This window comes from Chamaea fasciata, unplaced genomic scaffold (assembly GCF_029207755.1).
Source record: "Chamaea fasciata isolate MVZ Bird 193981 ecotype frontalis unplaced genomic scaffold, bChaFas1.0.hap1 SCAF_2, whole genome shotgun sequence".
NCBI lineage: Eukaryota > Metazoa > Chordata > Aves > Passeriformes > Sylviidae > Chamaea > Chamaea fasciata.
Genome location: NW_027094087.1, coordinates 46,837,012 through 46,864,955, shown reverse-complemented (window position 1 = coordinate 46,864,955; position 27,944 = coordinate 46,837,012). Strand labels below are relative to the sequence as shown.

Genomic DNA, 27,944 nt, shown 5'->3' with positions numbered 1-27,944 from the left:
TTAATCTCACGTAAATACTTAAATCTGCAAAGTTATTCTACTGGAGAATATGCATTCTTTAACTAGAAGGAGACTTATCTTTATTCAGAGGAAAATTCTTATGAACTCTTTATATAGGTTTCATTTGAATTTGTTTTCACTTATTGAAAGCTAACATATCTCAGTTTTTTCATGACAACTTCAGAATGTATTTCAATATTTATTCTGTTATCCACCATGATCTAAGTGGTGAAGTTTCCCCACACAAAGATACTGCTTTCTTATCCAAGAGCCTAATTTTTTAGAAAGAGCACCTCCTAGCTGACCTTAAAGTAACAGGAATTTCTGTGGAAGGATCCTGTTGACAGCTTTAATGTTGACATTTAAATAAAAATAAATGTCTGTGAGCAGTATTTACATAGGACACGTAGGTTCAGAGAATTCTGCACTCAGAAGAAAAAAAATCAGACAATCCAATGAAGATCCCTACTTTGAACTATATTTTCATTTTAGTTATACAGGAAGAGCAGAGAAGCCAACTCTGCCTGAGGTTAGCTCTTAAGAATACTCCCCCATCCCTCTTGTCCACAAACAAACAATAGTATTTGAGGCTAGAAAGTATGCAGCATTGGTATCTATATTTATTTCTAGGAGCTGAAATTGTTGTGAACTTCTTTTATCAGTGTTACTTATCCTTTCAAGTATTACTTACAGATAGTAAAGAAATTGGACTGTGAAGGATCCCTCTGAGACCCCACTGGACACTTTCCAAAAGCAGATCATTTTACTGTATTCTATTTAATCCTTTATACACTTTTCAATCCAGGTGACAAGGCTGAGAGGCATATAAACACAACAGTTTTCCAATAAGACGGTACAGCACAATATAGGATCAAGCAGACAGTACCACAACATGTTCATTTGGTCAGCAGAAGTATCAATCCCTTTCCCAGCCTGCTCTGGTATGTTTTTACATGCAAGCTAAATGTTGGTTTCTACTGATGCCTTGAGAGGCTACCTCAGAGTGTCACACTGACACTGGCATCAAGAAAGACTAGCATTCATTTTAATAAATGGTAATTGCCAATAGATATTTTAAAAAATCATTTATAACATTTGTCCATCCGCCTTTTGGCAATCACCTAACACTTCTCAAGTAGCCACAAGGGACTGCTGGAGATTTAAGTACACACAGATACTCATTAAAGAATCTGCAGTGGGAATATCCAGATTTGCTGATGGCTATATATTAAAAATATTTTAATTTTATTTAAATGAAATTATTAGAATTAAGCTAACATCTTAAGAACAGAAAACTCAAAGATCCATGAAGGGTTTGAACTTTTTAAATGTGTAAAAAAAAACCTGTCACTCAATTACACGACTGCATGGAGCACATTTCAGTAAGAGTTTTACACCTGGAAAATAACTATAAATTGGTCGTAAAAGTGAGATTACATGTGACAGATACAATAAAAAAATAACACTATTTTGCAAGGTACAGTATTATAGAATTAGCTTGTCTTCTACTTTGTGTTTTTAATCCAGATTAAGTCGTCATATGTACTCATTATTACAGCAAAAAAAATACTTCTACATCACACAGTCTAGAAACAAAAAAAGAGTACATTACTGTGCAGTAAACCAAGATCATATGTACTGTAGATTACAACACATTTCTAGACTATGGGTAGTTTAAATCACCTTCAGGTACTGCTCCGGCAAGAACCGCTTAGGACACAGTATGTGATAACTCAGCAACCTTTTTCCCCAAAAAGAGCAGAGTAAGTTGTTAATTTCAATGCTGCTGTGGCTGAGCAGATTTCACAGCCTGCAGTGTCATTTCCATACTACTGGAATATAAATCCAAAGTTCCTCTGCTTTTTAATGATTGCCTTAAAATTAAGAGTTAAAGTAGGAGGTAGCTACATTTACACCCAATAAATCTGATAACTATATATATAGGGTTACATTTGACAAAACAAACCACTGTACCAGAAGTCATTATTCTCAGCTTACCTGGTGCTAACCCAGCAGTAGCAGGACTTCCCATGGAGGGGTGAGAGAACAAGGCTTGAGAGAAGGCAGACATACTTGACTGGGATACATTACTCAGCCTGGAGGTTGAGCCTCCTTTAGGAATAAACTCACTTGCAGATGGATTCGGTGTCTGTTTAAAAAAAAAAATAATAGATTAAATGTTTACTTTAAATGAGAAGGGATGGAGAGTGCCTGTTTGGTTGAAAATACTTTCTAGAAAGGCCTACTACTACTGGGGGTATTTTTAAGGTACATACAGCTTGCCGATGAGAACAAAGAACATGGGAAGCTGGTCTGCATGAACAAATTTAGATGTGTTTTTAGCTTATGTCTGAAGTGGTATAAGCAAACTTTCCATATGAGCAGCTGGTCTACAAATTCATACAACATTCTGCACAAGGCTTTCCACAAGCACTACATTTCAAGCTGGAGAACAGACTTGACACTGAGAAAGCTTTGCCACAGCCGCACAGGCTGTTCCCCCATGACTTCAGCAATTTCATCTCTAACTAGCAATTTCAAATTACAGGAGTAAAAATTATTCCTACTAGAAAAGTCCGACTAGAAAAGTCACTCCGCCTCTACTTCAAATAGATCTGTATGTTCAGGGGTTTTGTGAAGTTAACTTCTGCTTTAATTACCTGTTTCATTTATCTAGCACCCTTAATAATAAAGTCTAATTTGATGCCACAGAAAAAAATAGAAGCAGAATGATGGTCAAATATCAGTATTTGTTAGTACATAAAACAAACACTCAAGCAATTTTTAATTTCTGTTAAAATCAGTGCAGACAGTTTTGTAGTTTGGGATCGTGGTGTTTGTTTTGAGGTGAGGTTTTTGTTTGATTTGACGGTTAGAAAAAGGAAATCCCAGTTAGAGCTCAAAAGGCAAAAAGCTTATCATTGGACAGCCAATTACAAATGACAGGAGTGGAACAAAAATTACATTAAGCCAAGAAATAAAATCAATTATTACATGAACACTCTGAAAAGCTTGAAGATTATTAAATTACAGGATTTATTTTATTAAGTAATCTGCCAAGTACCTATCAAAAGTGTCCAAACAAGTTAGGTAAAATAAGAAGACAGAAACAGCTCCCAATAGACAAGGGTTACCGTTAAGATAATCCATAGCAGTTTTTTACAGAAAATTTTATTGGACTACCTTGGTTGCAGGCAGTTTGAAAATAACCAAATATATCAACTGTTAGTTAAATTACCAATACAAAGTGGCAACAGAGAAAGTAAGTTAGTGCCAAATTAGAAGTGAAGTGTGAACATCAATTTAGACAGTGAAGAAAGTATTTGAAGAGTTTCTGTTAATTGGGTTTTAGCACCTTTATTTGAATATTTCTGCCAAATATCATACCATTAATGTATTTCAATGCACTGAAAAAGAAGATTCTCCAAGTTGTAAAATTAAAGAAGATGCCCTGGTTTAAAAGCAAATAGCAAAAATATTCTACCTTTGATCACACAGTAAATCTTAACCATCATCCACTTTATGATACCAACTTTACCACCTTATTTGTCACCTTACATGTGCATGTTCCTGAATATTCAAGGAGGAGCTATAAGTAAATATGTAGATTGTGAAGTAAAACATTTAAATGGGTAAAGAGTTCACACGAATTTTAAAACTCTTTAATCACAGTTAAGGAAAACATGTTAATATATACACTAATACAGCAAAACAAATGGTAAGTTGAATTATACAGACTGAAAACACGTAACTGACACATTTATACTCAAAAGATAATATTCTGGACTTATCTGAATTTAGGCAGAGGAACAACTAAGAGAATGGTGTTCCTCTAGACAAAAAAAAAGGCATGCAACCATTCAGCAAAATCTGCTCTGAAACTGGAGAAAATTACACAGGTGGTAAAGAGTAAAGCACAACTCTTCCAAACAGTGATAGAGCTGAACAGTCATCAAACAAAAAAAACTGGGAGAGCAAGGGACAGAATTTATATTATCTTGTTAAAAGAAGATAATTCCAAAGAACGACAAGATCCACATTTTTCCACTGCTAGAGGTAGCAATGACACATCCACAGCACTATCACATCTAAATACTGCATCAACCAGGCGACAAGGGCGGCATGTGGCATTAGGTTTGAAGCATGCAAGCAGAGACAAAGACACCTCCTTTTGGAGTGAGAGGGTAACTCACACTTCCCTAGAGCAACTGAGAGAGTTCTCAAAATTGCATCCATGGCATTTTGGCTAAACTCTTATCATTTTCACCTACTGATTCAAACAACTCCTATGTCTACAATGCAACTCCAATGCATTCTGCAAATTTTTATGAACCAGTTTTCATGTCCAAAAGTTACTTACTAAAAAGTACTTACTTACTAAATGTTATCTATAACCATCAAAATTTTTAAATGCAGCTTCACTTGAAGAAAGAGCTCCACGTGAACTGGTAGGTGCTTAAATTTCTCCAAATGAAAGAGTCAAACCCAGGAATCTGCTAGGGCCGACCTGGTTTGTGCTGTAGAATTACAAACAGCAATGGGTCTAATCAGATCGAAATTCAGCTTCATTCCATTTTTTTGGTATCACAATTCAGGATGAGCATCAAAGTCTGGCAAGATTAGGTTGTTCTTACGTAACTCTGAGGAAAATGTAGTATATGAGTAAACAGCTTTGATTTATGAACACAGACCCTACACTATGACAGCCTGTTGTACTTCTCTGTGATGCTACAAACATGAAGCTGCAATCCAAGACTTTCCCCACTGGTAAAAAAAAGTGATTTAACTTTTGGTTACAATTTTAAAAGACCCTTCCATCTTCAAGTTGTTTTCTAAAAACAGAAAAATACTCAAGTTCCACACTCCCTAGCCAGAATAAACTAATCAAAGTAATACAGCAAATTCTAGTGATTGATGGTCAAAACTAGCAAATACTGTCAGAAAATTTTAAGCTTAAGCCCCAATCCACATTTAAATTCATTATACACACATGAAGCTGCATTTCTTAAACACTTTTATGCCTTTAAAGATATTTTAAGTGAATGAAGTAAAATGTTTTTCTGAAAACAGTTTTCTTCCATAAAGATAATTAAAATAATGAGGCCAGATTAAGCGACTAATCTGAGGGAATGTACTATTACTATTAGCTCTTAAATATGTAATATTTTAATTACTTTTGAATCTTTGTAGATAACCATTTGGCAGCAATGACCACGCAAACATGCCAAAATCAGAAAGCCACATTCTTAATGGCTAATGATTCAAAATACTATATTCTTGGCCTGAAAAAAACCCCTATTTTCACTCTGTCAACTCATAATACGAAGTATAAATTCCACTTTTAGCTTTATATTTGGATCAATGGTAAGCTTGAAAATCTATTTAATGGTAACCATGCTTTAGAACCCGACAGAGTATTTTTACAGTTTTTGCATTAGAGTCCTACCAAACTTCCCAAGATGACATTTTAAAAAACTTTTATAAGAATGAAAACAACCTAGATCATCTTAGTGAAATACAGAATGAAGAAAATGTTTATGTTTAAATTTTGCACAAGTACAGCTTTTAAACAAATTTCATTTAATTAGTAATTATTCATCTCAGAATCAAGTACCTCATTCATGCTAGATGAGGCTTAAAATTTTATGTCAGAATAAATCAGGATTGGTAAAATATGTAGAGAAAATGGGTATTGAAAACTATTATTAATTTTCAAGAGTAACCAGAAGAATGGATATGTAAGAATCATATAATGATTATGCAATGCTGTGATGTTAAAAAGTAGCAAATGTACTTCCAAACCCAAAACAATAAAAAAGTCTACTAGCACTGTCTGCACTGTGTTGAATAGGTCTGTTTTCAGTTTCAAATGCAAATGCCCCATAAAAAGGCACATACAAAATCTCAAAATGCTAATCAACATGTTTTCAACTAACAGCATTAAGGAGAAGGAAGCACAGCTATGTCAGCTACATTATGTATTTCCTGCAAACCACCTAAGGTAACTTCTAACTGATACCTTTGCTAAAATCGCCATCATTCCCTTTTCCCCTCAACCCTGCCAACTGAAATCATCCCCCTTCTTCCAGTATATTAATAAAGATGCTGTCAAACTAAAGCAGTGAAGCAACTTCCCTAATTATCTGAATACCTCTATCGTGTATTCTCAGAATGATTCCATGAAGAAATTTCATCTAAATACCTTATTTTCACATTGTTTATGACCATGCCTCTTTTCAGTCAGCCTTGCAAAGAAACTTCCAAAGACAGGCCACAAAACTGAGTCCATCCAGCTCCACTTAGAAAAACAATTCCTATACTTCTGCATATCAGACTAAAAAAAAAAAAATTTATAAAATACATAAATACAGTCCAAATGAAGGCTGATTTTAGCCATGATGAAATTACTAAGGATGGAACCAAAAAAGTACAAAAGGAGGCCAGGACTATTAAACAACACATTTGTGTCACCAGCCAGCGCAGACTTCGTCTGGTGGCTTTTATGCTTTTACAGGTATTAAAAGGAAATAAAATTAAAATATACCATGGAGGGGAAGAAACAAAATATTCTGTGAGTACCACCAAAAAAACCCAACACCCCGAAACAATCTGAGGCTCCTTAAAAGAAGGTACAGATGAAAGCAAAGAGCAAGCCAAGGATCTAAGCTGAAGACCATCACTGGAAGGACAACACAGCAGCATGTGGCATTACTGTACATTAAGGAGTTACACGTAACAGATTTCTGTAATCCAGAAATAAAATCAGAATTCCTGTTTCATCAACTGTAAACTTTGATACATATGATTTGTCTTTATGCTCCTTGGTGATCAAATTGTAAGGCCCCACTGCTGCACTAATCAATAAATGAATCCTCAAAGTGCCTTTAAGTACAGAAGTGAGCTGGAACACAGGGACGTAGAAGTTACGAAGCCTCTGGAAAGCCATGCAGGGATGCCACAGGAATACTGGAAACCACCCTTCTCTCTCTCTCATTTCTCATTCAGCATCTCTCAGCACAGCTGTACAGCAGCAGAAACACCACATCAGCTTCAGAGGCTGTCAGCGTACTTCATTAGCTCGGTTCTGGTTCCACATTCAACCAAAGCCAACTATCGAACTCAAAAAGTAGGCCAATCTCATTTGATTTTAGAAGGATGTGCTAATGTACTTACCATGCTAGAAACTGGATACAAGCATCTTTGTTCTCTTTTTATTTTCTCCTTCACTTCCAAATTCATGCTGATCTGTTCTGACATCCCAAATTACATAATTGTGTAATGGTTACAGAAAACCACCACTAACCCACACCCATGCTATAAAGCAGGGCACTCCTTTACCAGTCTATTTTTGGCATAGTTTTCATAATAACTCTTAGGAATACAGAAACATGCAGAAGTCTTTCCTGAGCATAACATGTTGCTATTTTGTTGCTGATGGGTTTTGGGGTTTCTTTGTTGTTTTTTTAATGGGCAGAGGTTCTATATGAGGAGATTCACTTTACAGAGCATTGTTGCAATTCCTCCAAGGATTCCTTGGAGCCACAACATCAGGAAAGGATGCATTTTGTGTTGTCAGAGCAACCCAGAAGACATGGGAGGTCACCAGGGACTTCAAAGCAAATCTCCTTCTACACCACCATTTAATTTGTGCAACATGGATATTATCATAATTACTGTGACAAGTCATCACATCACTCCAACAATAGGTTCTAACAAATTTCAATTTGGCAACATTACTAGTTAATTTACTCCACTACTCCTGCAGAATTAAGAGTCAATTACATTAAAAATGGGTAAAATTTGTTGGCTAAAGATTTATTGGTTTATAAACCAGAACACAGGCTCAGACAAAACTACTAGCAAAGTCTTGTTACAACTGGCAAGTCGATCTCACTAAATAGTAAACTTTAAAATTAGATTTGGAATATTTTCATGTTCCTTTAACAAAAATCCTTCAAATACTGTAAAAATGTCAAAAATTTTAGACATCTATGCTCCTAATGCAACATACTTGAAAAAATTAATTTCTACGATTTGTTGTTTTTTGGACAAAAAATGATCAGTTATTGATGGTGAAAAAGAACTAATCTGTATAACTAATGTATATATTCCTACTATTTTAAGGAGGATTACCATTTGCTATTATAATATATATAACGTGGTAGTGTAGTAGCTCAGTATATAATTTCCTAATATAAGATAGGATACATGACTATAAAACAAACTTTGATTTGGGTATTTTGCTTTTTTAATGCACAACCCAGAGTACAATTCACTCTGCAGACTTCACCTTTAATCATGTAAGTGTAACACCATATTTAAACAAAAGATCTGGATTATAAATTCATAGTCATGCAGGAGTAACAGTTAAATTATTTTACAATGCAAGTTTTAACACCTTTCCTTCTTCAGTCTTGCCAGACTCCACAGCTTCTCTTTAATCCCTCCTGTTTCTCCTCCAGTTCTATTTATTATGGCTGGCACATCCTTCTGTTCATATTTCCATCGCATGTGCATACATATACATGCTTTGTTAAAGCCCACATCTCTACGGGAAGCTATGCAACCTCAGAAAGCACAGGGACCTTGAGCGTCCTTCCTTTTGCCACTCTTTGAACACTACTTCAGACTGCACAGGTACTGAGAAGACACCTGCTCCTGGTGAGAAGCTTCAAGTTTCAGGCTAATGCCTCTCCAGCCTCCAAAAGCAGTAAGATTCTCTACTCTAATGGAGTAGATTAACAACAAAGCTTGTTGCATCACTATACAGCAAGAAAACTACAGAGGAGAGGAGTACAAACAGGACTTTTTTTGCCCTTTAATGGCTATCTGAAAACTAAAGACCGATTTTCTGTCTCTCTCTTCTCAGAAGAACTGTCTTTAATTACGGTTTACATTCACTGTTAGATAAATTCAGTTTATCAATCTTCTCTCCCTTCAAAACAGTACTGCTTCACAGGCTCTCACTACTGTCCTTCAAGCTTACCTGGTCCTTCTACCAACGTTTCCTTTAAGCTTCCTCTTCTCTCCACAGTGGCTTGTGCTGCTTCCCCAGCAGCAAAAGGACCAGGACAGACTGAAGGTCCAAATGTCCCTGAACAATGTAGCACCATGCTGCCTACATCATGCTGCCCATGACTGCTCATTTCAGTAACACAGAGACGTCCAAACATCAAATAATCCAAAACTAGTATCAGTGTGGAAAGGAGCTTGTACAAGCATCATGTTGGCCCTCACATGGCAGAAATTAAGTGAACTGAAAGCAAATCCTAAAGTGCCACAAGTTCTAATTATAAGTCTGTAATCAATTTACCCAGTTCATTCACTTAGAAAACACCAAAAATAACATCAGCATCGTAGGAAGACTAAAATAACAATATCTGAGGAATCAAAAGCACTGCACAAGAGAAAGCAGTATTAGCAGCAGTGGTGCAACTCCCACCACTGTAGCAATCTCCATCTAAACTTCACTTTAAGGGACACAAAGCAGATTCATCCTAGGCTAGAATTATTCTTCATTTTCATTCCAAGGATTAGCTGCTACTTCAGTACAAAGATATTCAAATCCAGCTGGACCACCTCCCCCTTACAGAGCTGAAGAAGATCCAGGAATTAAGTAAAATAATGGTAAGAGTTGCATATATTCCTCAAACAAGTGGAGAAATATAAACTATCCCAACATTAAAATTAAGAATTTATACTTCCTGATCATGATGGCAATGTCTTCAAGTTTGGTACTGAGGGCATCTGTTTGCATTCTGTCAGTCATTTTAACAATAATCATTAATTTTACCAGCAGAAATCTTCCTCTGATAAGAATTAAAGGTTGTGGTTGCTTGCTTTTAGAATACATTAAATGATTACTTTTGCTCTTTCTCATCAGATTATACCAAAATCAAGTAAAGAATATAGCTCAGCAATGGGGGAAGATAATTAAATATCTCCAAATCACTCTCTTAGAGGACCACTATGCCTATTACGTGAAATAAATATTTGATTTGGTTTTAACTCATACTGGGAGTAAATCTTTCTAACATTTTCCAGAACTGAAAATAAAACATCCAAAATACTGAAAAAATGACTAGTAAAAAATAATTTTACCTGTAAATTGTTTTCTGTGACTCTGTTCCACCAAACCATATTGATGGGTACTCCTGTTTTACACCTGTCAGCCAGACAGCCAATAGGGTTCTTTGATTTTCTTGCTTTTGATCCCACCGGAACTATCCTCTCATCCAGCATCCCCAGTCGATACTTCCTGGGCTATGAAAAAGAAGGAGAGAAACCAGGCCACTCCTAACAACCCTTATCTAAAGCTACACTAAAATAGGTATTACACTGTGATATGATTCTGGATTGGTGGAATAGGAAACAATTTGCAAGTAAAATTTAACTGAGACTGTTTCCTTTCAATCCTGACTATCTGGTTATAATAAACAATGCTTTAAAAAACAAAAAAGAAAATAAACTTCAGGGACTACTAATTATTTGTAAGCAAAGCCATCCATCACGAGTCAGCCACTGAAATATGCACATAAATTTGGAAATTCTGTCCAAGTAAGAAATTGCTTTAAAAAATGTTTTAAAAATGTATTTTCAAAATAAATACCTTCAATCACATCATAATAATGAACACCTCCCTTGAAATTTCTACCAAAAAATTTTAAATTCAAATTTGCCATGATTCATCTCCTGAAAATTTGCTTTTAAAAATCAGATAGAACTGAGTAGCCAATTGCAGCAGAACTCTGAGAAAAATGTTTCTGCTCAGATGAATATTTGAAAAAATAACTTCAGCTACTGTCTTAAGTGAAAACAGACAAGAATCACTATGACAAATGCATTGGGAACTATCATAAAATTGAGAAAAAACATTTGAGGAAGTTAACATGCAGGAATTACTTGCACCTCATTAACAGTGACATTTCTATTTCATTGGCAATGATTGCTATAAATGGAACTATTTATTAAGAATAATATGAACATTAAATTCAAAAGGCACACTGTAAAAAAGAAAATCTGTTAAATACTTTCAAACAGGTAAAGTACAGAAGTTCTCCAGATTTCTCTGCGCTTTCAAACCTATGTGTATCTACCTAGATAGTAAATATCATCAAAAGAAATATTTTAGCATCTATGCATATTTAGACAAGGGCCTTTTATGTCAATTATATCAACAATGGGATCAAACTGCAGAGGTTGGCTGTTTTCCTTCGCTGTGGGGTTTTGTTTGGGTATTTTTATGTGACAGTGCAACTATCACCTGGATATAGATCACTTTAAGTAATCAAAGCTTAACTTACCTTTATTCTGATATCTACTTCACCTAGCACTAGAAATCTTAGCAACATGTACCTTCATACACACTTTAGAAATTATTCCTCAGGAAACAAGTCAAGAATCTAATTGGAGAAGATTTCCCACTGACACAGAAACAATTTGTAAAACACGGGACAAAACTACCATAAAATGGCTGCAAAAACAAAACCAAAATAAAACCTAAAGAAAGGTTCCCTGGAACCTTTCAGGCTGAAAGCTTTGGAAAGAATTAAAATTCAGTAGAGTCAATTTGCCCAAAAAACCCAAACAAACCAACTCCTCCAAAAAACCTGCAAAACCCACAAACAAAACAACAAAAACACCCCAAGGTTACCAACGTGAACCATCAAAGGCAATAAACTCCATGGAGGAGTTAACCAAACTTAGTAACAATAAACAAGACGGAATTTTAGCATACCAGTTAGAATTTGTGATGGGTAGCACAAAGTCCTCCTGCAGTTCAAACACACACCTGATCACAGTAAATCTAAATACTTGTTGTTTATTTGGAGAAACACTCAACTATTGGCTAACTTACATCAGTAAATCAGAAATACTACCAAACTCCTAACCTGCAAAGCCATTAGAGCTGAGAAGACGGACATTCAAGCAAGATTGGACTTTAGGGCATGGTTTGAATCCAGTATGTATTTTTCTTAGGCCACGTATTGGAAGTAACATAACAAAGAGTAGCAGTTTCCCTGGAAGCTTTCCCATCTCTCTCTCCATGCTCTAACAAGTGCAGGGGCACAGTCTGCCTCAGGCTACTGGACTACAAGCCAGTGCCCAAATATACTTCCATTCACAAACGGTTCTTCTAATCTTCCGTAATAACTGGTTGCCTACAAATATTTTGAAAAGGAGAACCAAAACAAAAGAGGAAATGAGCCAATCTGGAAGAAGGCTATTTAGGTAACAGCAGGATTCAGATTCCAGACAAGATGGTGGAGTTGTATTCTAGGCTTTATGGAAGACCATATAGAGACAAATATGAATCCATGCTCCAGTGGTTCTTTACTTACTTTTATTAAAAAATGAAATTAAACACTGGATGAGTCCAAAAAAAAAAAAACCAAACCAAACCAAACAAACCCCCCCCCCCCAACTTTTCCCTTTCATTACTTATCATAAAACATTAGGGGATTACTAGGTCAAGATTTCATTATTTAGACAGACATTAGAAGATGGAATGTACAATATTAACACTTAGAAATAAATTTTAGTCTGTGTGCACCAAAGTCATTCTAAATAACACTTGTTCTCAATGAGCAAACTTGGATCTGATTTAGAAATGCAATCTGAATTTAAAGGGTATCAGAAAACAGAGTATCTGCCAAGAAAAGAGATTCAAAAGAAGGGAAAGCAAATAGATTGAGAAGTTTGAATAAGTGTATCAACTTTGCTATATCCCTGACCTCTACACAGAGCAGGAAATAAAGCAACACAAACTGTTCACCTTAAAATGAGTAAGAACTCATTGACCACTGATCATTTCTGAAAATATATACATACATATATATAAAAATATGTACATATATCTACCTAAAACACAGAGGGCATGACAATCTGCACTAATAAACCAAACTTTTGTGCTTGGGGACAATTTCTCTTGGACGTTTACAAAAATGATTGTTTTTTTGCCTTCCCTACAGTCTATGAGGTAAAAAAAACAACTGTTCAGATGCAGTAATTACTGGCTGCAAATGTTGACATGAGGCAGGGAAAAGCTAACTACCTTTAATTGCTAGCAACAGCTTAGCTTCCCCCAGGGTGAGAACGGTAAGCATTTTCAACCATAACTAGTAATTATAACCCTCGCCCTGCAGAACCAAGCTGCTGCCAGCAATTAACAATAGGAGCCTATTGGCTGGCAAAATTCTTAGGAAAGATAAACCCCTAAAGTCTGAAAAACACTACACTTGAAACAAAAGAAAGCCACTACAAAAACAAGTCCTTCCTAAGTAGCCTCTTCACATGAGAACACTACTAATGACGATTTACTTCACTAGCCCATGCAGAAAGTATTCCTCAAGTGAGTTTAATTACTTGGTTCTCATTCATTCAACAAGAACTTTGGGAATGTGTTCAGCAACTCTATTTTCTTCCTACTATTTGCTGTAACAGTGTCTTTGCCCCTAGTTTCACCTGGTTCAAGGATAGTGGGCAGCATCACACTTTCTTTTTCTGATTCAGGATTAAACTGAGCTCTAGTGTAAGACGTTCCATGGCAGCCCTAGGGGAATAAATTTAAACAAGAAAACATCTACAAACATTCAAACTGTAAAGACTTTTGTGTAGTATTTAAGTGTAGATAAGCTGACAAATCAAACTACACAATTGCAAAGTTTTCTTCTACGGAAGATCTACAACTCGATTTTTTTCAGGATCACTCAGGTCCCAAATTACATTTCTGTTCCTTAAAATGCATTTACCACTAGCAGGTTTTGAATTAGATTTACAAGACCTTTTTAGTACCAAAACATACCTAATTAAGTCTAGCACACAAACAGGTGAGCAGGCTAATGTGTTTCAAAGTATTGTGAAGAGTCTGAACTGTGGTAATGCTGTCTATGTGCTTCTACTATCAAACCAAATAGAAATCATCTCAAGCCTTCTCTCCATCACAGGTTAAATGAAGCAGCATTACCTAAATTACTATAGCTAAAAGGTATCACAGCAGCATTAGCTAGGGCTCATCTGTTGTACAGTGAGCTGACTGTATCCGCACATTCAAACAATAAAATATTACATTATCAGACAAAAAAAAAAAAGCTATAAAAACTCACACTTTACTTGTACTACCTACTGTACTATCAAAATTACGTGAGACACACAATTTTAAATTTCAGTGCTGGCTTTTGAAAGACTTTTTTTTTTAGAAAAAATTAATGGCAAAGAGACCATTTAAAAAGAGGTTAAACACTCAGCTAGGTTGTTAGTCTACTGAAAAAGGAGCAATTTCTGTTTTATTGTACCTTCAAAACTAAAACCAAAATAAAAGTTCTTGCTGTCAATATTGCTGTTTTCACCCAACAACCATAACTAATTAGCTGGAATAAGACAGTACTTGAAACACCAAGAGATAGATATGAACTTCAATATGCTACTGAGCCCCTATACAGTCACAATCAACTAAGCAGTACTTTAACTATGAGTACAACTCTATTGCTGTGTATTACTGAACCCAGTTAAGTGTTACATCTGAACATGAGTTATGGTCAACAGGAATATCCTAATGAATTTGTAAAATGGAAATATGAAAAAGAAAAGCTGTCTTTTAAGTGCAGTTAAACTGTTTAAGTTTTGTAGCCAATAAAGCCGCAAAATGCCTTTACAAAGACTGGGTTAATTGCTAACCAAAATAGCCTCTTCTATTTTATTACAACCTCCCACTGGTAGACAGGCAGACCACACCTGTGGTCTTTTGTATCTCAGCTTCTGAAGGCTGGAACCTATTTTTGAATTTTTGATATCCACAAAAAAATGGAATAGGAGTTTGGTCAACAGCTTAAAAATAATTATGTGGTTGGCTGGTATTATTTTTTGGGGTGCAGAGTTTTTTTCCCTTGAGAAAAAAAATACTATGCTAATATTTATAATGCCTACACGCTTATAATTTTGAAGTTTCCAATACTACACATTGAGGCTACATTAATTTAACAGACTATGCACCCTTCCATCCAGATTGCTCATGAAAACCTGGGTTTGGCTGGGGACAGAATTTCACTATTTGGAAACTATCATACAGAGAGAAAGAAGATGTATTCTTCTATCCCAAGAAAACTTAAGTGTGACATTTGGCATGGAAATGTGTCTTATTCCAGAGCAACACATCTGATCACTGAAAAAAGAAAATTCATGGTTTAAAAAAAAAATTTTAGAGATGCAATAGATCAGGCACTGCATCAGGCATTTTAAATCATAGCTAAGGGAAACTTTTCAGGTGAACATACTAATAAGTTTATTTCATGAGTATATATGCTGAAGGCATGAAAATCTTGAAGAGTTCAGACGCAGGAAAACTGACAAAACTAAGCCAAATGTTTTCTCATCAATTTTTCAGCCTAGCTAAGTTGGGATAAGGTATGCATTAGCACAACTTTAAATCCTGGCATGGATTTAGTTGTACTGACAAATTTCTTTACTAAGAAATTCAAATCACCTGTTGAATTGATGTAAACTGGCAGAAAAGTAGATTTTTTTTCTACCACCATTAAAGCAGACAGCTCTAACTGTAGTGAAGATTTGTCAGAGTACTACCATCCCAAGATATACTTTCAAAAACTCCACTGCTAAGTGAACACTATGGACAAACCACAGGTTTTCTTAATGTTTGAAGGTTTCTTTTAATAGGACAGAAATTTTTCTTTATTTACAAATGGGAAAATCATGCACAGTCACCAAATATATAGGTAAGAGGGTTAAAGACTGATGCAGCTTTTACTCTGCTCTTTAACACATATATGATTTCTCAAAAGTGGTATTATTTTCTTGCTGCTTTAAATATTTGCATAGTGCCTTCAACTAATGTGTGCACAAGTTTTAAAAAAATGTTAATTATTTTTACTGCAAATTGCTCTTGAAGACTATATACACCTTGGCATAGCAAGAGTAAAACAAAGCTTGTAAATACAAACATAAGCATCTAGCATAACAGTTACATCTGAAGTTACTTGACTTCAAATACACAAAAGGATGAGGCAACAAAATGTACAAGTGTTACATATTTTTAAAGGGAAATGCTTTTATAATTTGACTTATGTATCATAATGATCACTAATCCACACAAAAATAAAAGCGAATAATACATTCTCTCATGACACACTTAGAAGTGAAAAATACATATTTATCTAAATAGTAATAACTAGGACAGAGCACACAACCAAGGAACAATTCCAGTAACTATTTCAAAGAAAAACGTAAAGCAGATTGCATTATATGATGTCCCTGTAATGCATTTTAGACCATGGTACTACCTACAAACATTTATTATGTTTTCTCATAAGGCATATTCTTTCTGCATTGCTGCAACAACTTTTTTTAGCATCAACTATAATGTTTTATTATTGCAGTAAGGGTATATAAATCCTAGAAGGAAAAATTTAGGTTTGCAATATAAATGTAGCCCAAGTACATTAGAAAGTCTGTGATGCCGTAATTGTCTTTTAGAACACAGTGATATGATGCTTGACCAAACCTCAACTCATCAGAACACAATTTGTGCTTCTGAGATTGTATGCAGGAGGCTCTGAAAGGTGAAAACTGACTCGACACATTTTCATGAGAAGTAAATTCAGCAAGACTAAACATAGCACATATGGCTTTTCAATGAACACCACTGAAGTAGATAATGATCAGGTATCAGAGGTGTCAAGATAGAGCTGGAAAGAAATATAGCTTCTCAACAGGTAACAAAATTAGATGGGAGGCAGGACACTCAAAAATAAAATAGCAACCATTTAAGCCTTGAGAATTTAATATCTTCAGGACCTGAAGTTATCTTTACTGTTTTCTTTTAACTTGAGAGGTCAAACGCTTGTCATACTCATTAAAAAGCTTACACTTACGCAGACTAGGTTTACAGGTAGGCAGCCTTTGCTTCAAATAATTTTCTATGCACATTTATTTCTGCTGATCAAAGTAAATTAATTAAGTCTGCTGTCCAGTCTCATTTGCTGTAAATCTCCATAGATGACACTGAACACCTGTACCCTCTACAGGTGCAACAATTCAGATAATCTCTTATACTTTCCTTTCTAATCTAGAGGTTTTGTCCTTGTCTTTACTCACCTAAAACCAATGGAAGGCGTTCTAGAAAAAAAAAATTCTTCAAAATACATAAAAAAGCAGCATTAAAATTGTGTTTAAAATTGTTCAGTACAACAATTAGTTCACCCCTTGCAGCCTATGAACTGAAGTTATTCTCACCTTAATGGACCTCCTCTAGGTGTGACTGAACAATTAAAAAAATGAAATGGAAATAAGTCAGTGTTAGAAACTTTTGGTAAGAGTTCAGTTTTCATGAGGATTGAAGGTATGAAAAAACAAAGTAAAAAGTAAAAGGAAATGTCCTTCATTATCCTGTAAGGCTGACCCGTGACAAGTACAGGAACCTTTTAGCCTGGATTGGTGGCAACAGTCTCAGAACAAATTTAAACAAAAGATTCATAATGAATTGTCATCTTAGTGCATTAAGCTGTCATATCCTTGACAGCAGATTCTGATCAGTCATGTCACACATGAACTGTTTACCAGAAGCACCAAAATGAAAGCAAGAACTTTTCCAGACAGATCATTTCAGGTTTAGAGAGGAGCACTCTTCTAGATAATGGCTAAAGTCAATTTAGGAAACACTCAGGAAGTTCAAGTTCAGAATGCCACCCTATTTTTAAAAAGCATAACATGTATTTGGAGAAAAAAATTAAATAAGCATGACATTATTCTCGGGAAAGAGTGTTAGTCTATTACCAAGTCTAGCATTTATTCCATGCTTCACAAATCCTATTTGTGCTTTGTAGATTAATACTTACCTAAAAATCTCTTATAGGAAATTCACTCAAGGTTATTTGTCTTACTGCATGTGGAGTTACAAAAACCAGACAGTAAATTCAGAAGGTTCTACAGCTGACAGAACCTCCACCAAGGCTCCATCTACAGAAATACTTAGCTCCTTTGATTTCATTTTAAGTATCCTATAAAAATGTCTTTAAACAGTAATCTTAGCTTTCCTGAAAATTAAAATGCAATTTAATAATTTCTAAACAGAGATTGCCTCGAGTGTGTTCATAAAAATTCAAGGACTATGCTGACTTTTTAAACAGAAAGAAAAATGGCTCTAAAAATCAAAATTAAAAGCAAATTAAATAGCTCAGTCATACTAACTAGTTTCAAAAATACTATCTAATTAAAAAGCAAGGATATTCAGAATTACAATCATCAACTTATGTTTAGTATTTTAGTGATCTCAAATATTTCTCTATATGGCTTGCCCATTGTTAAAGGGCTACTAGCATAACATGATTAGCAATACCCAGAGACAAACAACAAGCTTGCTACATAGTACATGCTTTTACAGAAACTACTCAGCTTTACACAACACAAACATGCAGCTTTTACATAGTTCCAGGTAACTTAATACTTCAAAATGTTACAAATTAGAATTGTGATATTTTTAAAGGAAAGCAATCGTTCTTTATTCACTTACCAAGACTGTATTATATCTGTCCTCCAAGTCAGTGATAAACGAAGGAAATGCTGGTTTTGCCAGCTAGTTCAGAACAAACAAAACCTTAGACTTGGTAAGATAATGGAGATTTTCTTCAAATAGTAGATGTTGTAAACACCTACATTTGAGCTAGTCACCAAGGCTCCCTTTATACAATAGGCACCAAGCACTGGCCTAATAAACCCCACTGCTTAAGCTCTAAACAAACCCCAGTTAATGGGTTAGAGGGGAATCATGCAAGTTTTTAAATACCTGGCTCTCAAGCATTTAGTGCTTTTAAGGAAATCATTTCAGATAATTTGGATATTGTAATAAAAATACTAAAAACATTTAAAACCTACATCATAATAACTACTTGCAGTGTATTGACTGGCAGCAAAATTCAGTCACAAAACTTATTAATTTCTCATAACTTTAGCCATCAATTTTTGTCCACTTAAAGCAATCACCAACATCTGATCATTTCCAAAGTATCTTTCTCAGAGAGAGCTAAATGTTTCTTTAAACTACTCATCTCCCTGTGCTGACTATAGAGGGAGCCTGGATGCCTAGATTTACAGAGCTCAAGCAGCATTTTATGAAGACGTCTCCATTAGTAGTATTTAACAACCTTTAATACAAGCATACATTACAAAATAGCAGTCATAATAAAAAATTAATTATTAATATGCAAAGAAAAACAAACCTCTTTTAATTAATGCCAGTTATAGCTGAAATGCTGACTAGAAAAAACATCCAAGTTAATCAATTTCACAGATAAAACTTAATACTATTTTAGCAGCCAGTGCCTTAATTTGCTTCTTCTTCTTGAGGAAAAAAAGGACCAAGTCAGTAGCACTCTGAATTACTATTTGAGCTTTGATGTATCTGTGCTATACAAGCAAACATTAATTGGTTTGTTTTCACTTTGTATTGCTTAACTTCAAAGTAATTTTTAGAGACAGTGGTCATTCTTGCAATACTTCTGGTTGGATAGCTTATTTTCTTTGGTGTATGTGGTTCACACACAAGCACAAGTTTACACCCAGGTACAAACAGACGTGTGTATATACTGGCTCTCAAAGCCTGTGTTAAGGAGGAATGTACAATTATTTTTCATTTTTACCAGCCTTGATAAGTGGATAAGCAACACATTTATAGTTCTTTACATCCAACTTTCAGTGCACTGTACTGGCATTAAGGAAAAGAGCAATGCAGATATTCCATGTAGTTTAGATACATCATAATATCAGAAAGTTAATGTTCTACAACAGCATTTAATTTAAAAAAACAGCATGATGGACCAACTATAGCAATTATCTTTAAGGCTCAATCTTCACCTGCAGGAATAACACAGAACATATGCTCACGTATCTTGCTTTCATTATTTACTACAGGACAGCTCAGGATAATGTGGCTAAAAAGTAGCAGAACATGAAAGTCACCCTTGAAAGTAAAACTTAGTAACTGGTAGGGACAAGGTAATGTCTGGTTTTGCTAAGCGAGGGTTGATAAAAATGAGAAGGAACTCTCATGTAATCAAACTTTTGTCTCTTATTCCAGCCACTGAGTGTGTAACTGGAAAACACGACAACCTGCACAACTGCAGGTCAAAGGTGTTTGAAGATGCTGTCTAGCCCTCAGCAAAAGAAAGATTTCTCGATATAAATTAGCGGGATGGAAAAAACCCAAACCCTCATTTCCCGATTGATAACAGTGTCTTTTAACCCAAATGCATTTTGAACTGTTATAATTACTATCACATAACTTACAAATAAATGGGAAAATGATTCTTAACATATTCTTCTGAACTTGCCGCCATAAAGGCTTGCAGGTCACATGTCCCTTAGCAGAATAAAATTAATTTGATTTCAAATTCAAAGGGCTACGTACTGAGTTTCATATTCCATAACCTTCAGTTTACAAGTGCCTGCAGTATTTCTTAATAGCAGCAGCAGCAGTCTGATCTGATGCAGCAAAAATGAAGCAATAAGATCTTATTTATATCAGCAGCAACACATTAAAATAAATCTAGTAACATCAGAAGAATTATCCTTATTTCATGTAGCATTTCAAGTTATTCCAGATCTTCTTCCCTGTCAACTCATATATAAATATGCTACTTATGATTTAGTTGTTGCCTACCTTCCTCCTTTGAGACACGCTGAGGGCAGCAAAGTCATTAAACAAGGATGAATTTGGTGAAGTTAGTGGATCTATAAAACCAATGTAAAACCAATGTGTTATATATATGTACACACTACTAAAAGAAAATTTATATTTTTAAACTTATTTCTGTATGGAAACAATCCTTTTGACAAAGCTAAGTTTAGCAATCACACTACTAAACCCCCCAGCATTTATTAGACTATGTGCAACTGCTTAATTGAAATGGTGCTCATCAACGGAATTCAGTAAGTTTAATTGCTACTGACACTATTTAAAGGCCACCTAACATTTCACAGCCGTCATCTCTTGTAAGTGCTCTTACATTTGCATGCCATTTTTAACCCTGTAGATGATACACTACAATGTTTCCAAGTCACCAGAAGATCCTCCCAAAGGCCTGACAAGTATTGGAACAGGTTGCCCAGGGCAAGCGCATGAGTCACCATACCCTAGGGGCACTGTGTAAATGCTGTACTGAGGGAAAGCTTTGGCAGCGCACTTGGCAGTGCTGGGATAACAGTTCGACTCCATCTTAAAAGGTCTTTTCCAGCATAAAAGATCCTATAATTCTATGATCTCTGATTACCTGAAATTAGCAATCTTCTCTGTAACAGGTCTTATAAATAACGATGTGGATTTTGCTTGTCTTGTCACTGTTATGCACATCAAATTTAAATCAGAACCAAGGATAGCAGAAGTCCCCATCCCATTAATAACTTTTTATTGCCTTTTCTTTGTTCCTATTCATCTATCCCAGAGCTGAAGTATCAAAAACTGTATAACATCCAGAGATGCAACTTAAAACTCCAAACTACACGGCTAAAACTGTGAAATTAGCAGATGACTGCCAGTTGTAAACATTGGTGTTTTGATGAAACACTTTCTTCAACATTAAATTCTTAACAGAGAATTTATCTTATATTTGTTCAACAACAAATATTCCCTAAAAGGGCAATTCTACAAGTGAAGCACTGCTTGGCAGAGCCGGGGAGAGAGAGGGAGAAGAATCTGAGACACGACAAAATTTAAAATGGTTTCTGAAAGTTGGTCTGGTTTCTCTCCTTGACATGCATCACCATTACTATTTGGCCTATCACAGTCAAACTCTGACTGCATTTAAAACTGGAGACCTCCACTGCCTCGAATAGCTAATTGTTCAGTGGTACAAAAGAAGCAGAGTTAATCTCAAAGCCTACTGGAAATAAACTAGGAGGAAAAAAACCACAAGAAAACACCCACAAATTTTGACTTTCAAGCAAGTTCATTTTATAGTAGTTACCACCATGCTTAAAAAATTATAATCCTAGTAAGTAGACTAGCTGCAGGGTCAGACATGCAAATGGAGTTCTAGAGCATAATTTACACAGCAATTTTCAAAGCAGAAATTTATTTTAAATGTATGCCCTTGCCATAAGGGAGCAGTACCCTCTTCTTTAAAGAACTTAATTTAACAGCTACAGCTGAAATAATCTGCAGTGATTCTGAAAAGCACATTACAAAGCTCAATACACCCTCCATAATAATTTAGTGACTACACAGGCCTCCACTATCAAGACATTTTCTTCAGCTGACAACCATATATATAAGACACATTCCTACAGAAAGGAAAAAATTGTAAGCGGCAAAATACTGCTTGCATGACAAAACTGAACAGCTATTAAAAATCAGTTATGTGACATTTATAGTTATTAAAAATAATCAGTTACATGACATCTCACAAAATCCACACACCCTAAATTTAACAGAAAACACCTGTACACTAATCCCACACAATAACTTAGCCAAGAAGCATATTAAAAAGGGATACTACAGTGAGGCAACGAATGCTTAAGCTATCAGTGCTTCACAGTGGATATCCAAACTAACACCTCACTTGAAGTGACAAGACTGATAATGACTTTTCTAGTTTTTTCCCTCACAGCAAAAAAAGGTAAAACTTTGAGTTCATTACACTACTGTTAAAAAATAAAGTTCTGCTGTATCTCAAAATCAGAGAATAAGTAACACTCCCTCAAGCCTCAGTTTCATGAAAATCAATCTCTCAAATTTTCAAACATACTTTTATATGTATTACTTTAAACATACTTACCATGGCCGGCATACTGCTTGGCACTGTCATTGACAAGGCTAGGGGAGCTGCTGCTATTTGTCATCCTCTGTAAAAATAAAAGATGAAAGTATACACATGTAAAATAAAGCCTTAACAGACTAAGTGAGGGCATTGGGATGACCCTTAGAAAGTTTTAAGGACAGACTACAAAACTTGTGCTCATCCCCCATTTAGTAAATATGCTAAGCAAACAGATTTGTAATTGACAAAAATGTTTAGTAAAATAAAACATTTTGCACAACAGAAATGCAAACCAAAAATTACTGTATATTAAAATTAAACACTATCTTCATTAATTTCTTCTAAATGAGGAGGATCTACCAAACCTATGGTTCTCTTCCTGCATGTCGTGAAAACATTAGATAAGACAATTACTTATCTCCTTAAAACAGTCTTTCACGCTGCACTCCTGAAACAACTCCTCCCTTTAATATACTATCACCACAACATGAAACTTCTCCGATGAAAAATACTTAAGTACCTGATCGATTCTTTTTAAAAACAAAAGAACCTTTTGAGACCTTTCAGCAAAACATCCCATTCTTCCAAGTCAGCAGGATATCTGAAGCCCTTTTAACATTCGTCCTAGGCTCTACTTGCTTCTACATTCCTCTAGAGATATCAGCTAGCAATAAACTGGACTAAAGTGAAGCAGTGCTGCTCTAAGGGCTACTGCTTCTTTGATAGAGAAGTTTTAATGTGTCTCTCCTTTCTCCTGCTTATTATTTTCTTTTACTGCTTCCCAAGAGGAAGAAAAACTGTGAGAAGAAAAGGAAAGCAAGGTCAGGAAGCGTTCTCCATCACTGAGAGAGACAACCACTAATTTGTTAAAATACTCCCTGACATGCTTTTGGCCCACATCAACCCAGAGTCTCCCAGCCAATTTCCAGGCTCTATTCAGCAGTGAAAAGGTTTGAGAACCCTTCCAATTGACAGTTTGCATGCAGACTCTGCTTTAGTGGGTGAGCACACATCAGCACAAACAGGCCATTTTATGCCAGCTGGCCCTAAGCATCAAGCAAAGTTTTCAGTCGTGTTTCCTTTAGTAGTCTAGACACAGAGTGACTCAGAACTGGCCACTGGGGTTGCTCTTTATGGTTATTTTTCTCCACAGCCAGTCTCAATGTTGGTGACAAAGGCAAGAAGCTTACCATGTTACACTTCAATGCCATTTCATCTAATTTTTGACCACAAAGATCAATACTCTGGAGTAATTTTGGTAAGAACAGAGGACAACCAGTAGAAGCAGGAGTGCTATCCAATATAGCAGAACTGTAAAACTACTGCAATTCAAGTCTCCCAACACTTGCAGTTTTCAGAACACCACAAACTGCACCAGGAGCTGCTGGTTTTAGAACTTGTATCTAAAAGAGTAGATGGTGTAAAGTAGCTTTTATATGGAATGCTTACAACATGTAAATAGCACGTAAACCTTCAGCTCTTTCAAGACTTCAAGCAAGCTGTTTGCTAGCTGCTCTTTCCTTATTTTGATGCCACATGTCTCTTGCTCCTAAATATACTGACCTGACACAATATAAATATCACTAACTGCTTAAGTGATAAACAATTCTATACACAAAAGGCATGGGTCTAGTGAAACAAAGCTGACTTATTTTTACAAAACAAGTTACCGCCTTGAGACCCACAGTAAATTGACAAACTTTGCCCAAATTCAAAGAAACTCATCCTATTGCTCACTATCATCAAACCAAGAATAAAAATACATCAAAATAACTTCTGGATTATAGTAGCTCAAGTAATCATACACCATATTCCCTTCCTAAGCAATGGAAAGAAATTCAATTGAAAGAAGTTGATGATCTTTGATTTTTCAAAATCATCCCTGTTATGCAGGTTTTTTTGACATTTGAGACATCCACGCCAATCCTCATAAAACAAAGGAGTTTAAGAAGAAATTTCCTAGAGGGAACCTTTCAGATTTGCACAAGATTTGTGCAGGTGTAGATAAAAATAGTATTGATGTCCATTTATTAATATACTTATAATACATTACACTTATTATAAGTTTTGCTTTAATGCAAAAAGGTAATGATTTGTTGAAACAGGAGTAAATATGATATTGAGAACTGTGTTGGTACCAAAGCTGGTTAAGCACATAGGTTAAACATGGAACAAAGTACTTTTATTCCATCAATATTCACCACCCTCAGGTACAGGAGTTAAACATTCAACCAACAGACTTTCAATGTGAACAGAAGTCAGAGATGATGAAAACCAGCGCTGACACGATCACTGAGAACATACAGTGCACACAAGGCAGACTGTGACAGAGCATATTGTTCTGAATTCTGAAAGCACAGTGCAACCCAAATCTGTGCACATCAACTGTGCTTTTACAAAGTCAAGTTTCCATCCAAGGTGCAAACACATCTTACACACACCAGGATTCAAAAAAACCAAAGCTTGGGCAGCTCTTGCCTTAACAACTGCTTGTAACCTGTAGTTAGAATCCTACATCATGATCATGAATTTTTCATTTTGCTCACTTCTATTACACATGCACAAGCTTCTTACCTTAACATTATTCATAGAAGACTTGCATGTAATCAGTAAAAGCTTTCTAAACTGTTTTAATATTAAGATTTCCACCACACCCAAATACATTAGTCTTAATGAAGGCTACTCCTGTATCTGATTTTTACCAAAAAGGTCCTGAAAGAAAAAAAAAAATTAAAAGAACACAAAAGTGCTGCTTGCTATTTGTATTTTCCAGAAGGTAGCTTTGATTTTAAACAACACTTCTCAACCCCTTCTAATGATGTTGAACTATTCTTTATATAAACTCAATTTCAAGAAGATTGTAAGCACCTCAAGCCCAAGGGATGAAAGCTCCAGAAAGGCAAAAGCAACCATTAACATGGAAGAAAACTGAATATTAAGCCTGACAGGGAAGGAAAGCACACATATAGGAGAGCTTCAGACGGTTTCAGTACATCAGGCCTTTTATCAAATGGAAGTTCATACAGAAAGACAACGTTGTGACAACCAAGTAAAACACTCAATTCTATAAACTTCTTTTCTCTGCCTGCCAATTGCTATGATCTGCTGAGGCTCTTTAAACAGTACTCAAAATTCAACTAGGATGGTTGGCTGGCATACATCCTGCCCTTCTCCCTTGAACGGAATTTAAAAGTTGTTCCTGTTTTAGCTTTTCCTCACAGGAGGGATGCTCCAGTAGCCATATCCTTTTCGTGACCCTTCACTGCACTCTCTTCAGTATATTCCCGTCTCTCATGTACTGAGAAGCCCAGCACTCCAGGTGTGACTTCACCACTGCTGGACAGAAGGGAAGGATCATCACCCTTGACCTTTCAGCAATGTTTTACCTCAGGCAGTTCACTTCCTCCGTGCAGTATACTAGGAAGAGAAGTATACTGTTACATCATTTTGTTACATCAAACATTCCCATCTTCTAAAAGGAACACACCACTTTGCCTCCACTCTTCAATATTCAGTAACAAACCCCAAAATTATATCTGGACTTAAGGCAAGTTTGCTTTACTTTCATCTCCCTCAAGTGTATATTACAAAGTTCTCATCAAGATAAAGCACTAATAAAACTTTGATGCAGACAATTAGATCTAGTTTTGCATAACTTATAAGATTTATCTTGAAGTGACTTTCCTTTTTTCTCCACCATTTCTTTTCTCCAAAACACATAAGAGTTGATATTTAGTCCTTTCATCTCCAAATTCCCTGCCCTAACCCTGAGAAAGTATGGATTTTCCTCATGGTCATCCCTCAGTGCTAAGCATATCATGTCAAAATATTTTGCAGTATGTCACAATCTAGTCTCTTCATCTTAGTTTCACTGGAACTATATTTCAGAATATTTCTTTATACATTTTGGAATTATGTTGACTGGAGTACAAACAGTCATTCTGCAAAAGATTAAGATTGATTTGTTTGGCTATGACATTGTTTAGTTGTCAGATTCTGTGACCTACACGGGGTGGTATCTCTTGCTTTTCTAACAATCCAAGACCTGCATTTGACAGTTAGCACATGTGGCACCATCTCAGAATGACCCACTCAACTGCTTAAAATAAAGCAACTGGATTTCTTCAGAAAGCATAATGAAAACAATTGCATAATTTTGCATTTAAAATAGCACATCTGTAGTTACACTCAGTTCTCAACAGTTAAAAAATGAAGACATTTACAAGCTTCTGTGTTATAAGGAGAGTTTTATTACTCAACTGTTGGCAGATGCAGCAATAGCAACGAAGATCTTTGTATTTATTCAGCTGCAAGGCTTTGAGGTGAGCATGGTTGCTACTTCTCAGGCTATTCAAGAATGCGTAGTACACGAACATTTGCATGGCGAAAGCAAACAAATCCAATTCTTCTCCATTGCTTGAGAACATAAGAGCCTTCCTTTCTACGTAACCTGCTGCCCAACGAACTCCATGTAGTTAAAAATCTCCCCCCATCAAAATAAAGAAAAACAGATTTCTGTGAAGCAACATGGATGAAGGAACCTTCTACTGTTTTATGCTCTTACAACCAAGTTGCTCAATTCTAATACAACATTAAAAGCTTTAACATCAATACTTCTCTGCCTCATCCTGCTGTAACACCCTTTGAACAGCCCAACGTAATACTATTAAAGCTTCTTTCCACACCACCTGCATCTTTGGTCAAGTCACAAATTACTCAAAGGGCAGCACTAATGCCAGAGGAATAGTGACACCAGTCAACCAAGTGGCACACACAGGGCAACTTAGCAAACAGCCAAGCATTAGAGGCATCACAGCCAGCCAGCTCCTGCTTCTTCACTGCTGGGAAAGCCAAAAGTAGTGAGCTGCTTTCTGAACCACACATCTGACTGTCTCTTGGCAACTGCTGCTATGCCAAAAAGAAAAAAGCCAGCTTCGAGGACAGCATGCAGCCTGTGGGCCATGTGTTGCACAGGCCTGCTCTGCAGTCAGTATTACTTAGAGAAGCGGAAAACAGAAAAGAAGCGCTTCGATAAGATGGAAAACAAAGCTGTTAATACAGTATATGAAAGCATATGCAGATTCAGGGAAGAAGAGACACGTCAAACAAAACAGTCTTAATGGAAAAACACAAACTAATGAGGACAGAAGACTATTAGTCAATAGGAAACTAAGTAACAAA

The 27,944-nt window shown here is 35.8% G+C and overlaps 1 protein-coding gene across 6 annotated transcripts in view; it reads right to left on the bottom strand.

The window, feature by feature from the left end:
- PAN3 (poly(A) specific ribonuclease subunit PAN3) overlaps window positions 1–27,944 on the bottom strand; it is a 97,930-nt gene that overhangs the window by 52,835 nt on the left and 17,151 nt on the right. For 4 of the 6 annotated variants that reach the window (XM_066175939.1, XM_066175935.1, XM_066175937.1 and 1 more), the window contains exons 3-7: window positions 22,782–22,848; window positions 20,669–20,739; window positions 18,524–18,586; window positions 10,102–10,263; window positions 1,999–2,149 (exon numbers count right to left, since the gene is read on the bottom strand). In XM_066175939.1, the coding sequence (XP_066032036.1) occupies window positions 1,999–2,149; window positions 10,102–10,263; window positions 18,524–18,586; window positions 20,669–20,739; window positions 22,782–22,848 (514 nt within the window). The remainder of the gene's footprint in view (window positions 1–1,998; window positions 2,150–10,101; window positions 10,264–18,523; window positions 18,587–20,668; window positions 20,740–22,781; window positions 22,849–27,944) is intronic. The other 2 variants (XM_066175940.1, XM_066175941.1) reach the window with 2 other exon arrangements.